This window comes from Hibiscus syriacus, unplaced genomic scaffold (genome assembly GCF_006381635.1).
Source record: "Hibiscus syriacus cultivar Baekdansim isolate YM2019G1 unplaced genomic scaffold, ASM638163v2 tig00116971_pilon, whole genome shotgun sequence".
Taxonomy (NCBI): domain Eukaryota; kingdom Viridiplantae; phylum Streptophyta; class Magnoliopsida; order Malvales; family Malvaceae; genus Hibiscus; species Hibiscus syriacus.
The window spans coordinates 2,374,770-2,389,360 of NW_024063495.1; the positions used below are offsets into that span (position 1 = coordinate 2,374,770).

The following is a 14,591-nucleotide window of genomic DNA, read 5'->3' on the forward strand; positions in this document are numbered from 1 at the left end:
TTGTATATTTTGATACTCAAATTTTATTTTATTCAAAATCATACTTAACGTTTAGTTTATATTTAATTTTGGTATCCTGTCATTAAAAACTTAACGATGATATTAATATGTCACCATAAGATAATACCACATCATCATTGAAAAAATAACGTACATACTTATATATATATCAATCATGTCAACAGTTTTTTTAACGACGGATACCAAATTAAAACCTAAACTAAATATTAGGCATAATTTTGAAAAAAAAAAGTTTGGATATCAAAACGGAATAAAAGTAATAATTTAGATACTAAACTTGTAGTTTACCCATTTATTAACTCTAGCTAGCTACTTTATTCGGCTAAGCTTTTAAAAACTACGTGGTCCTCGTTCATCCACCGTGATCAAGATCAGCCTCATGGCACCCTGCAACAGCCATAAACACAAATCAGTACTGTAATTTCAATTTAGACTGCTGTTCTTTCTCTCTCTCTCTCTCTCTCTCTCTCTCTTTTTTGTACGCGTGTAAATAAGATGCAAAAAGGTGATAGTAATATGAATTTGATTACTTGTTGCAGTCAGTGGAGGGGCTGATCTTGTAAGGAACATGAAGATTACATTTGTCGGGGAGGCTGGCCGCGTTAGCGAGGTTGAACCTCGTGGTCGGGATTCCCTTAATGGCCGATTTAGTGCACCTGCAAACGTTTTGACGGTCCGTCTTGGTTTGAGCCTGAGCGAGAAGTGTTTTCACCCCGTTGCAGCATTGAGCAGCCGGTTGACCGCCGTTTTGTACGTAGGAAACGCACGGGAGCAAGTGTCTCACGACGTTACTGCACGTCACCGCTGCTTCGACTGCACTCATCACCGCCATGCACACGATGAGCATCACGAAAGCCGACTTTAGAAATCCGGAACTGGCCATATTAAGTAGGTTTGATTAAAAGAAGGGTGTTTTTGAGTTATAATTTGTGTACTCAAAAGACCAAATGTGTGTATTTATATAGATGTATGGGTGTCAAGGAATCAACAGTAGAAATGCATATGTGGTTTTGGTTGAATTTATTGGTGTGATGGGACATTGGCTGTGGAATTAAACGAGAGTCACAAAATATGGGAGTTGAGGGGTCAATTCACATGGTGAATAGTAATGGTGTCGGAAGCCATTGTTGTAGATGGAGGCTAGAAGTAAAAAACGAAATTCTAAAATACAATCAGATAATATATGATAAAAAAATGATAAAAATCGGTTACAATAAATTTTTTTTATTGAGAATAGGTCAAAATTAAAAATGTTACGTTTTTTATAATATTTTTATTTTAAAAAAAATATTATAAATTTATATAATATTTTCGGTTATAAATCTAAAAATATCTACAATGTAATTTTTCGGTTGCAACTAAAATGTTATATATTTGTATAACTTTTTAGACTAAACATTATAACATTTTAGTTTTAAAAATGCCATAAATTAGGTTACCACACAATAGAACTATCTAGTAAAAAATGTTAGTAAGATTAAATTTGTATAATATTTAAGGTAAATTAAATATTTTGTACCACAACTTTTACTTTTGTTCTTTTTTAGTCACTTAATTATTTTAAAATCATAATGTTTAGTTTTAGTTTCATTTTGGTTACTCATAGTTAAAAAATCAACAGAACTGTTTGACATGATATTTTTTATTTTTTCAATTATGACATAACATTATCTTATGATGATATGTTAGTATCATTGTTAAGTTTTTAATGGAGGCAAACAAAATAAAACAAAAATTAGATGTTATATACGATCTTAAAATAAAAAGTAGTTGGGCGATCAAAACCAAATAAAAATGATACTTGGAATACTAAATGTGTAGTTTACCCTAATATTTAAATGTTGATAATTAATTTTTTTAAATTATGACAGAATTAAAATAATATATAAACTTGTTATTATTAATTTTTTATTGATTATACATTAATTTTTCCTATCATCATATAACTTTAATTCGGTAAAACAAATTATATTTTTCTATAATAAAGTGACTTAACTACAATTTTCTTAATATAACAGTACATGTTTTTAAGGGCAAATTATACTTTTAGTATTTAAATTATTACTTTTGTTCTATTTTGGTACATAAACTGTATTTTGTTTCAAAATTATTTCTAATATTTTATTTAGGTTTCATTTTTGTACCCCTACCATAAAAACTTAATGATAATGATAATGTGTTATCATAAAGTAATGTATATCACTATTAAAAAATATAACGTCAGTAGTTCTGTTAATTTTTTAACGATTGGATATCAAATTAAAATTTAAACTAAATATTAAATATAATTTAGAGAGAGAAAAATATAGGTATTAAAATGAAATAAAATAATAATTTAAATATTAAACGTATAGTTGAACCAAGATTTTATTGCAGAGTGGAGAGAAAATGACAACTGTAAAAGTGGAGTGACGTCACGGTTTGTAAACAGGCGATTTGACCAAACTGACATTGTTTAATCGAATATTTACCTTTTTAGCACCGTTTGATATATATTTCCCGAAGTGGTACCCTTTCGGCTGAGCTGGCAAAAGGCGCATCCCCGGGGACGCGCTTTACCCGGGTTTTCGCTGAGTTGGATGCCATGTGTGGAAGGCGCATCCCCGGGGACGCGCCTTCACGGGATTCTGATGACTCGGCTGCCACGTGTGGAAGGCGCATCCCCGGGGACGCACCTTCCATTAAATACCATAAATGCCCCCATCCGTTTTCCCCTAACTACCCCTCCTCCTCCCCTATATAAACCCCCTCAACCCTCCCTCATTCTTCACACCAAAATCATATTCTCCTCTCTTATATAACTCAAATTCTCAAACTATTTGAGTTTTAAATATTTTATTAGTGGTAATAAATTTATTTTTATGTTAGTATTTTTTAAATAGTTATTATATTTTATATTAATATATTTATATAAATATTATTTTTTTTATTAAAATAATATTTATATAATTATTATTTATTTAGAATTATTAATTATTTTTTGGTGCTAATTATATTGTTTTGTCTACAGTTATAATGGAAAACGAAATGCTGCTGCGATTGGATGTTGATCATATCTCCAGACATTTTAGCGATATGGTAATATTTTTTATAATTAATGTTAATATTTAAATTTATTTTTAATTTAAAGTTATTATGAATTTATATTAATTTTAATTTTTTATAATGTATATTATTTCGGATACTGATCGTATTTTAGAGACTTTTATTAAAAATCTACGTATACCGACACCGGAACCTATTTTGCCATATTTGGCTTCTGATGGGTTCGGGTATATTGCAACAATTATTGGCGGTTGCAAACTCAAACCTGTCCTAATTTCTGCACTGATTGAGAGGTGGAGGCCCGAGACACACACTTTTCACCTTCCATGTGGAGAGGCCACAATTACATTGGAGGATGTCTCTATGCATCTGGGGCTTCCTGTCGACGGAAATATGATGTGTGGTATGGCGGATGGTGATTGGCAGTCAATGTGCATTGATTATCTTGGAGCTGCTCCGCCAGAGTTTAATGGAGGTAGAATAGCTTTATCTTGGTTGAAAGCTAATTTTGAGGTTTTAAATGAAAATGCTTCAGAGGATCAAGCAAAGGAGGCATATATTCTACGAATAATTGGAGGATTATTGATGCCCGACAAATCTCGCAACCAGGTGCATTGTATGTGGTTGCGGCATCTGATCGATTTTGATGAAGTTGGAAGATATAGTTGGGGCGCTGCAGTTTTGGCATTTCTCTTTAGAGAAATGTGTCGGGCGACGAATTATAAGAAAACTGCTATCGGTGGGTGTCTCCTGCTTCTACAATCATGGGCGTGGTTCCGCATGCCTTTCTTATGTCCGATCGTGAATGAACCATACGTATTCCCCTTATTGTTGAGGTAATTTTCGAACTAAATTTTGATTTAAATATTTTTAATTAAATAGGGTGATATTTAGTTTATATTATATTTCATAGGTGGTCGATGAAAAGAAAGAACCATAAAAGTATACCTACTAGGTTAGAGGAAATTCGTTTACTTATTGATACTAAAGCTGGGTCTGAGGTATGTTTTTAAATCTGTTTAAATATTAATATTTTAATTTAAAATGCTAGATATAATTAGAATATTTTATTTATTTGAATTGTATATTTATATTTCAGTTTCAGTGGATACCTTATGCGAGCGATGAAGTGAAGGCTTGCATCCCACCCCACCTTAGTGGGTCATTAGAGGTATGGATGTCGATTATACCTCTTATATGTTATGCTATTATTGAGTGGCATCCAGTTGATCGTGTGCTCCGTCAGTATGGTTGTACGCAATATATTCCTGGAGCACCTAGGAATTTAGACGACGTGTATAACATAGATAGACGAGGAAAGAAAGAGGTTAACTGGGTGGTGAGACACAAAGATTGGATTGCGCTTTGGGAGAACCGATATGCACTGTTGGCCCCTCGACAATATTACGCTCAAATTGGTCATATGGTTACAGATAACTATATGGGCTGGTTTAATGAAAATGGGAAGCCGTTTCTACTTTCGGCGGAAGCACGAGGGGTTAGCATTCCTAGGCGCCGAGAAAGACGTCAACCGTCTCAATATCATCGTCCCCCGACGTGTGGATGGAGAAAAGGCGCTACCGGTTCTGCATCAATCCCACCACAACATCCTTATCCACCGATGCCGCAGGGGTACATGCCCAACCCTCCACTTCATATGCCAAGCCCACCAGTTCATATGTCATCTCCGCAGGGTTACATTCCAAGCCCGCAGGGTTACATTCCTAGCCCGCCAGGTTACATTCCGAGCCCGCAGGGTTATATTCCTAGCCCGCCAGGTTACATGCCTAGCCCGCAGGATTTTATACCATATGGAAGTGCATATACGACTATGTTTAATGATCCAACATATGGTACATATGCATCTTATTTGGTTGGTGGTGCTTCTCCGCAGACACCTCAATCTCCATCTGGATCACAGACATCGATGCTAATGTTTCCACAGTTTTCACAGTTCCCGGGGAGCGGTGGGATTGTTACTAGCACTCCTCCAGGGTCTTTATTTTATACAGGCCCTTCAGCCCCTTCAGCGTCATCTACACCAAATGAAGAAAATGTTGATGATGATGATAGTGAAGATGAGGAGACTGAAGAAAAAGTTCCACGAAGAAATCCTCCACGAAATAGACAACCACGCCATGTGGAACTCATTCTAGAATACGACATCGGTGATCCAGTTGTATTTTAATGTTATTTAAATAGTTATATTTCAGAATTTTATGTAATTTGGTTATGTTATTTAAATGTTTCATGGTTGTTACATACATATTTTAATGTTATTTTTTATTCACATTTAACATTAAATGTTTGATAAATGTTTTTAAAATACAAATTATATTATTCAAAATTTAAAATAAAAATAAAAATAATATTATTCAAAATTTAAAATTAAAATATAAATTATAGTATTCGAAATTTAACATTAAATTTCAACTTAATATTCCAATTGTATTCGAAATTAAAAGTTATATTCCAATTATAGTTCACAATACTTAAATTGAAATTAAATTTATCCATACATATGATTTTAACATTAACATATATATTAAAATGTATACATTAAAATCAACTTATCACTTCACTTTTATTCGTAAAAACATCTCGATGCTCATTCCATACAATTTCAATGTCACAATCAACTTATCACTTCACATTTATTCAATTTATCCATAACATTTTATCTAATTTATTCAAACTTCACATAACGTTTTAATTTAAGTTGTGAACTTAAATTAATCTATATGTATAATTTATTCTTAACTTGCTGAACTTTCAAAAGAAGTTAAATTTTGGTTATAATTTACCTGATTTCACAATCCATCTAGTGTCCCCGAGGGACATGAGTGACATAATAGGGCAATGATAACATATTCTCTGACAAAATAATAGAAGGCGCGCCCCTGGGAACGCGCCTTCAAGTCCCATGAGAAATAATAGGTACTGATATGAATAGTGTCCCTGAGGGACATGAGTGACATAATAGGGCAATGATAACATATTTTTTGACAAAATAATGGAAGGCGCGTCCCCGGGAACGCACCTTCAAGTCCCCTGAGAAATAATAGGTTCTGATATGAACAGTGTCCCCGAGGGATATGAGTGACATAATAGGGCAATGATAACATACTCTCTGACAAAATAATGGAAGGCGCGCCCCCGGGAACACGCCTTCAAGTACCTTGAGAAATAATAGGTACTGATATGATTAGTGTCCCCGAGGGACATGAGTGACAAAATAGGGCAATGATAACATATTCTCTGACAAAATAATGGAAGGCGCCCTCCGGGAACGCGTCTTCAAGTCCCCTGAGAAATAATAGGTACTGATATGAATAGTGTCCCCGAGGGACATGAGTGCCATAATAGGGCAATGATAACATATTCTCTGAAAAAATAATGAAAGGCGCCCCCCCGGGAACGCGCCTTCAAGTCCCCTGAGAAATAATAGGTACTGATATGAATAGTGTCTCCGAGGGACATGAGTGACATAATAGGGCAATGATAACATATTCTCTGACAAAATAATGGAATGCGCGCCCCCGGGAACGCGCGTCCCCGGGATCGCGCATTCATGTGAATAGTACCCCGATTATAAACACTATTATATGCAACGTATTATAAACTTTCAAAACAAACTTTAGTTCATAAGCTTTCAAATTCTCAAACTCTAAATTCTCAAATTCTCTGAAAATGAGTCGTCTTTCTGCTGTTGTTTTGTATGATGGAGAAATTAAGTAAGCTGAAGAGGGGGTTATTTTTGAGTCAGATCATTATATCCCCTTAACCTTGAAGAGATACATCACAATTAAGGAGTTAATCACAAAATTTCGTTAAAGATTCATGTAGCAGGCCAGAGAAGACTATCTTCACTTTAGTACAGATTTCCTACTGAACTTTTTCCGCTCACGTATACATCATTTCATCTTTCAAACGATGATGATGTTTCTACGATGGTTGATGCTCATATGGGGAGTTCACAATCTCTTATTGAAATGTATGCCACTTTTATTGAGGTTCGTGCAACTCGTGTCTCTCATATTCCTCTCACTTTAGCATTGTATATCAAGCTGATCAAGTTGATATCCCGACACAACTGATCTGTAATGATTTCACATCATTAATGGTGGATCCAACGCCAGATGCCATGCCATCAAATTCAATAGAAAGACATTCATCTGCAACTGCTTATGATCTCAACCCACGTGGCTTCACCAATAATCCATATGGCAACATCTCTTCTACTTCAAGGGGCAGACATTCATCTGCCAATGTTTTTGACTTACATATGGAAATGCCAACGAGACGACAGTCTATTCACATCCCACATGATACAATGGCCTCAAGTTCAAGGGGAGGACATGCAAGCGGGAACTTATTTGACCTCAACATTGGATTATCAGAGGAACCCTCATCTCCACCAGAAGAACCTCTTCGGGAGCCAGGTGCATATGGTGCTGAAACGGGATTATTCGTTGAACTTCACTCACCACAGTTTAACATACATTTTGATGATGACGAGGATGACGTTATGATAAATACAACACCAGCCGAACTTCCTGCACATATGTATGAGGCTGATTATGATGCAATGTATGAGCCTGAATTTCCAGATCTTCCTGATGTTAGCAACTATGGACTTCAATCATCAGTCAATGACGGTAATTTACATATTGGAATGGAGTTCGCATCGAAGGAGGAAGCAATGATGGCAATAAAGAGTTACAATATTCGTAACTCAGTTCAGTCCCGAGTAGATCGATCTAACACGGAGAAATATGTCTGCTACTGTGTCCAACGTGACAACGGATGTCAATGGATGGTCCGTGTATCAAAGAGGAAGAGGAAGAACAACTTATGGGAACTAACCAGATACAACGATCCTCATACATGTTGTGCAAGAGGTATAAACCAGGCTCATCCCAACTTGGACTCCAACATTATTTGCCAAGCAATCATGCCCATTGTGAAGCAAAGCTCTCATATAGCTGTTGCAGTGTTGATTTCTGCTATATAGTCACAATATGGGTACACTGTCTCATATAAAAAAGCGTGGTTAGCAAAACAGAATGCCATTTGCAAACTTCATGGCGAATGGGATTCCTCTTACAACGAGCTGCCCAGTTGGTTTCATGTTGTGCAAAGACTTAATCCCGGGACAATTGTTGAGTTCGAAACTCAACATCATTTCGTGAATGATCGAATGGTTTGCGATCGCTGCCAATTTTACCGTGTCTTTTGGATTTACCCTCAGTGTATTAATGCAGTCAAGTACTGTAAATCAGTTGTCCAAATTGATGGTACTTTCTTGTATGGGAAATACAAGCAAGTTTTATTATTGGATGTGGTCCAAGATGGAAACCGCAATATTCTTCTTGTTGCGTTTGCCCTCGTTCAAGGAGAAGACACTAAGTCTTGGGCTTTTTTCCTTAAAAATTTACGTTTACATGTTGTCACCAGGGAACAAGTATGCATTATTTCAGACCGAGGAGCCGGGATAAAAGCAACAATGGACTCTTTGGGTACAATGTATAGACCTCCACATGTTCAACATCGTTATTGTGTCCGTCATATTGCTGCAAACTATTACGGAAAATACAAGAAGAACGATGAATGTCAGTTAGTCGTGCGGATGGGTATGTTACTTTTTCCCATTTTTTCTACAAATTTCTTATTACTTATTTATACTTCATATTAACTATTACATATTCCTAATGGCTTAGGTTACGAACTCTTACCTCAAAGGTTTGAGTCGATGCTACAAGAGCTGTTTGGCAAAAATAAGAAGGGGTGCAAGTACATTATGGACATTAGCAAAGAAATGTGGACAAATGCATATGACGGGGGGTATCGCTATGGTCATATGACAACAAACTTGGATAAAGCAATAAATTCAACCTTAAAGGGGGCGCGTCATTTACCAGTCACGGCGTTGGTTAAAATGACTTATTTTTGTTTGGTTCAACTCTTTGCAAAGCTCGGTGGACAAGCTCTTTCTTGGATGCAAAACAACCATATTTACCACACAAGACTAGTAGCTGATTTACAGAAAAAAGTGGCTGCATCAAATGGGATGTTAGTTACAAATTTTTCTCGCACCCGTGAATTGTTTCGTGTAACCGAAATACCACGTCCGCTGCAAGGGATTGAAGCTAACTCTTTCAGAGTTAATCTGCAAGAGAGGTGGTGCGATTGTGGTTTCTTTCAAGCACTTAAATATCCATGCTCTCATGTCATTGCTGCTTGCTCACATTCGCATTTGGACTACAAAAATTATGTTGATCCCGTATACCAACTTTCACAAGTATTTAAGGTATATGAATTTGAGTTTCCGCCCATAGGAAACGAAAGAGACCCAAATGAGATTCAAACTTGGCTTACAATTGTACCAGATCCATTGCTATTGAGGGACTCAGGTCGTCCAAAATCTACTAGAATACATTGTGATATGGATATTCGGGAGAAGTCAACAGAACAAAAACGATGTGGGCATTGTAGAAACATCGGGCACAATAGAAAAAAATGTCCAGCTCTGTTATCATCATATAACCGTTAACTCTTATGTAATTAATATTGTATTTAAATGAATGTTTTTGTTTCTAATAATTTAATGTTATTGCATTTTATATAATTTGTCAATGTATGTACACCTAAATAATTTTTTTAACTTTTAAATACATAAATATTTTCAATATATTTATTTAATATAATAATATTATTAGTTATAAATTTTTTTAAAATATAATAATAATTCCACCTTCTAAGTAGAGAAAAATATTAAATTAAACAAATTAAAAGTTATTAAAAAATTTATGTATACGATGACACATTTCATGTTTTGATTGGAGGATTAAATTTATTAAATTAAATTTTCAATAAGACTAAATTCATAAAATATGTAAGTCTTGAAGATTAAATGTGTAATTATACTAATTTATTAACTTATGCATCAATATTTTCGTTAAATATTGATAAGAGATGACTAGATTGATAACATTTAAATAATTAACTGATAAAATTAATAGATCGATAATCAAAATCAAAAATATAATATAACCATATGTGTAATATTATAATTTCATACATTTTTCCTATAACTACAATAAAATCAAAACTGGTTTTCATATATTGTTCTATCATATTAATGTAGATAATTCACTCTACCTTTAACACACATTAACAAAATACATTTGATAATTCTTACATTATAATCGAAACACTTTACATAATATATTACTAATTTATAATAATAATAAAAATAAAATATTTATTATTAAACAAAATACCAACGTGGCAGTCGAGTCATCAGAATCCTGTGAAGGCGCGTCCCCGTGGATGCGTCTTCCACACGTGACATCCAACTCAGCGAAAACCTAGGTAAAACGCGTCCCTAGGAATGCGTCTTTCGCCAGCTCAGTCGAAAGGGTGCCACTTCAAAAAATATATATCAAACGGTGTTAAAAAAGTAAATATTCAATTAAACCATATAGTTTGATCAAATCACCTTATAAACACGATGTCGAAGAAGAGAGAGATATTTAAAATTTAGTCGCGTGCTGATGGGAAGACCGTCTATCTGCTACGACAAGATTTTGACATATCCTAAACCATCAGCTCATTATTGAAATTCATTACCCTATATGGGTTCTTTTTTCCATCAATTTTTCCGCATCCTACAAGATAATAATATATGTACTTGGATTATTAATTTATTCTTCAAATATTAAAAAATATTCTTTATGTTTAATTAAATAATTATTTTTATTTTTTTAATATTTTAATCTCTAATATTTTATTTTAAGACAAAAATATTTTTCTAGATGAAAAATATTACTCAACAAATTATCAACGTTCCAAAACCGAGACCAAAATACTTAAAATATAAACTCAAATTACTATTTAATAAAACATTATAGCTATTTTTAGCCTATGCCATTAATTTAGGATAAAATACACAAATGATCCCTAACTATAAAAAGTTATTTTGTTGAGTTCCTCGACTATTAAAAGTTACAAAATGGTTATCAACTATTCATTATGTTCTAAACGTGTCTTTTTTCATTAAAAAATTAACAACAGTCTGAGTTAGACTATAACTTGCGGATCGAGATATGATAAAATTTGATGTCATAATCTCAAATTACTATCATATCTCAATCATCATGTTAATGTTCAACTTAGAAGAATGTTAATTTTTAATAGAAAATGACAAATTTGGAACATAATGAATAATTGGATGACTATTTTGTAACTTTTGATAGTCAAGGGACTAAAAAAAGCAACTCCTTACAGTCGGAGGACCATTTCATAACTTTTAATAGTAAAAAAACTCAACAAAATAGTATCCTATAGTCGGAGGACCATTTGTGTACTTTACCATTAATTTATTATAGGGGTGTATAAAACTTTTAAACTTTCAAAAGAAATCGATTATGACTTTAATTTTTTTTCTTCTAGTTGAATCTTAAAATTAGAAATTAAATATGTAATACCCTAAATTTTGAATAGTGACTAAAATGTAAGTTTTGAAAGTTTGAGAGATAAAGTATAAACTTTATAAAAGTTTAGAGATCAAAAATGTAATTTTTAAAAGCTATAGATTTTAGCTTGTAAATGAATAGTTTGGCATAAAAAAGGACTTTATGATAATCATATTTTCGGTATTGAATTTGTGTTAAAAGCTATAAAGCGATAAAGTTTGGTATGCAATTGGATAATCAGATCGAACCAGAATTTTATGAAAATTTGATGTTAGAAAATGGTTGGAAATATTATTTCCATATTTTATATCAGAGAAATTTGACTCAGAATAGTGTAATTTTTCCAAATTTGACCAAACAGTGGAATTTTAGTGATTAAAATGTAATTTTCGAAAATTGCATGACTAGAAAATTGGAAAACATTTAGGGACCTAAATAGTAATTTTCTCAAAAAGAATTTTTATTCTATAAATGAATAGTTTACTATTGAAAGCGGGGTTTTATTAACATCGGATTCTTGATCTGGAAATTGAATTAAAAACTAAAAAGTGTTGAAGGTTTGAATTATGATAAATTAGGATTAAAAATATTGTTTCCACATTTTAGAATGATGGAAAATAATATAGAGCATTGGATTTGATAATTTATTTTCATGTTCAATTTGGACAGGTAGATGAAAAAATAATAAAATTGAAATTTTTAAAAAATGACATGGGTAAAGTTGTTACACTTCATCAGTGAGGTTGGATTGGCCAAATTCTATACTAAAGGAAATAAATTTAATATTTAATGGATTAGAATAAACTATAACTTTAAAATGATTAAATTAGTGTACTTTAAAAACTGATTAAATAAGGGTAACATATATACTTTGGTACTTCAATTTAATTTTAGGATAAAACTTATGTTTACTCCCTTAATTATTATTTTTATTCCGTTTTGGTCACCCGTTAAAAACTTAACAAGATTGTTGACATGGTAATTTTTTTTACAGTTAATTGCATCATATGTCATCAAAATATACTTCTTTGTTTTAAATTAATCCTTAAATTTTTGAATATTTCAATTTCATCCTTAAACTATGACACTCTTTCTAATCTAATCGCCAAACTTTTGAATATTCAAATAGTGAGTTAGGCACTCATGGCTCAACCACCTGGGTTAGGGTGGAAATTATGCTTGTTTCTTCAAATTATATATTTAAGTTATACGAAACTATCATCACAAAATAAATGATTTTTATTTTAGTCAGATTCGGATATGAGACATTTGAAAAAAATATTTAAATAATTAACCATCAAATTAGAATAAAAATTAATTTAAACTCTATCAAATTTAATTATTTAATTTATATAAATTTTAAAATAAATTTTAAAAAATATGATAAAATTATAGTATGTCATATGGTAGTGATAGATCGAGAATTTGTTTTATAGATAAAATTAAGGTTAAAAGTAATCAAAAATACTTAATTAATTCGAATTTTAAACTTGAATTTTTAATTTGAATGAGAAAAGAGTGAATTAATTTTTTTTAAAAACGAAAATCGAAGGTTACTAGAATTATTAAACTTAAAGATTACTATATATTACATATAAATACACTGATGACAAAGTATATTTAAACTATTCCTTTTCCAATTATATATGAAACCACTAAAAACAACACCAACATAGTAAAAGTAAACTACACATTTAGTATTTAAACTATTACTTTTGTTATATTTTAATACTTAAATTTTATTTTTTTAAATCATTCTTAACGTTTAGTTTATATTTCATTTTGATATTCTGTCATTAAAAACTTAATGATGACATTGACATGTCACCATAAGGTAATGTCACATTATTATTAAAAAATAACATATATATATATATATATATCATGTAACAGTTTTGTTAATTTTTTTAATGACTGGTATCAAATTGAAACCTAAAATAAACGTTACGCATAGTTTAAAAAAAATAAAGTTTAGATATTAAAACGGAACAAAAATAATAATTTAGATACTAAACGTGTAGTTTACCCATTTATTAACACTAGCAAGCTACTTTATCCGGCTAAGCTTTTAAAAAAACTACGTGGTCCTCGTTCATCCACCGTGATCAAAATCAGCCTCATGGTATTCTGCACCAGCAATAAACACACATCAGCACTGTAATTTCAATTTAGACTGCTGTTCTTTTTTTCTCTTGTCTTTGTTTTTTTTGTACGCGTGTAAATAAGATGCAAAAAGGTGATAGTAATATGAATTTGATTACTTGTTGCAGTCAGTGGAGGGGCTGATCTTGTAAGGAACATGGACATTACATTTGTCGGGGAGGCTGGCCGCGTTAGCGAGGTTGAACCTCGTGATCGGGACTTCTTTAATGGCCGATTTAGTGCACCAGCACACTTTTTGACGGTCAGTCTTGGTTTGAGCCTGACCGAGGAGTGTTTTACCCCGTTGCAGCATTGAGCAGCCGGTTGACCGCCGCTTTGTAAGTAGGAAACGCACGGGAGAAAGTGGCTCACGACGTCATCGCACGTCAACGCTGCTTCGACTGCACTCATCGCCGCCATGTACACGATGAGCATCACGAAAGCCGACTTTCGAACTCCGGAACTGGCCATATTAAGCAGGTTTGATTAAAAGAAGGGTGTTTTTGAGTTAATTTGTGTACTCAAAAGACCAAATGTGTGTGTATTTATATAGATGTATAGGTGTTTAAGAAATCAACAGTAGAAATAGATGTGGTTTTGGTTGAATTTATTGGTGTGATGGGACATTGGCTGTGGAATTAAACGAGAGCCACAAAATGTGGGATTTGAGGGGTCAATTCACATGGTGAATAGTAATGGTGTCGGAAGCCATTGTTGTAGATGGAGGCTTGAAGTAAAAAACGAAATTCTAAAATACAATCAGATAATACATGATAAAAAAAGATTAAAATAGTTTACAATCGAAAATTTTATTGAGAATGTAACTTATTAAGTCAATAAAGTAATATTTTAGGTTGAAATTAAAAATAATATTTTTTTTATTGTAATTGAAAATATTATAAAATT

At 32.7% G+C, this 14,591-nt stretch overlaps 1 protein-coding gene across 1 annotated transcript; it reads right to left on the reverse strand.

Annotated features, from left to right (window-relative positions):
* Window positions 1-239: 239 nt before the first annotated feature.
* Window positions 240-14,188, reverse strand: LOC120191742 (non-specific lipid-transfer protein 1-like). Its single transcript, XM_039194662.1, has 3 exons — window positions 14,077-14,188; window positions 552-833; window positions 240-408 (listed from the first exon to the last, which is right to left on the reverse strand). Exons 1-3 carry the CDS (start codon window positions 14,154-14,156, stop codon window positions 399-401), a joined length of 372 nt encoding a protein of 123 aa, XP_039050593.1. The 5' UTR covers window positions 14,157-14,188; the 3' UTR covers window positions 240-398.
* Window positions 14,189-14,591: the final 403 nt, after the last annotated feature.

What these genes read in the sequence shown, in the direction of transcription:
- LOC120191742 (XM_039194662.1), bottom strand. Translation starts at nt 14,156, where the DNA reads ATGGCCAGTTCCGGAGTTCGAAAGTCGGCTTTCGTGATGCTCATCGTG. An exon ending in ATGAGTGCAGTCGAAGCAGC is followed by an intron (nt 834 to 14,076) that starts GTTGACGTGCGA and finishes GATGAGTGCAGT; the next exon opens with CGAAGCAGCGGTGACGTGCA.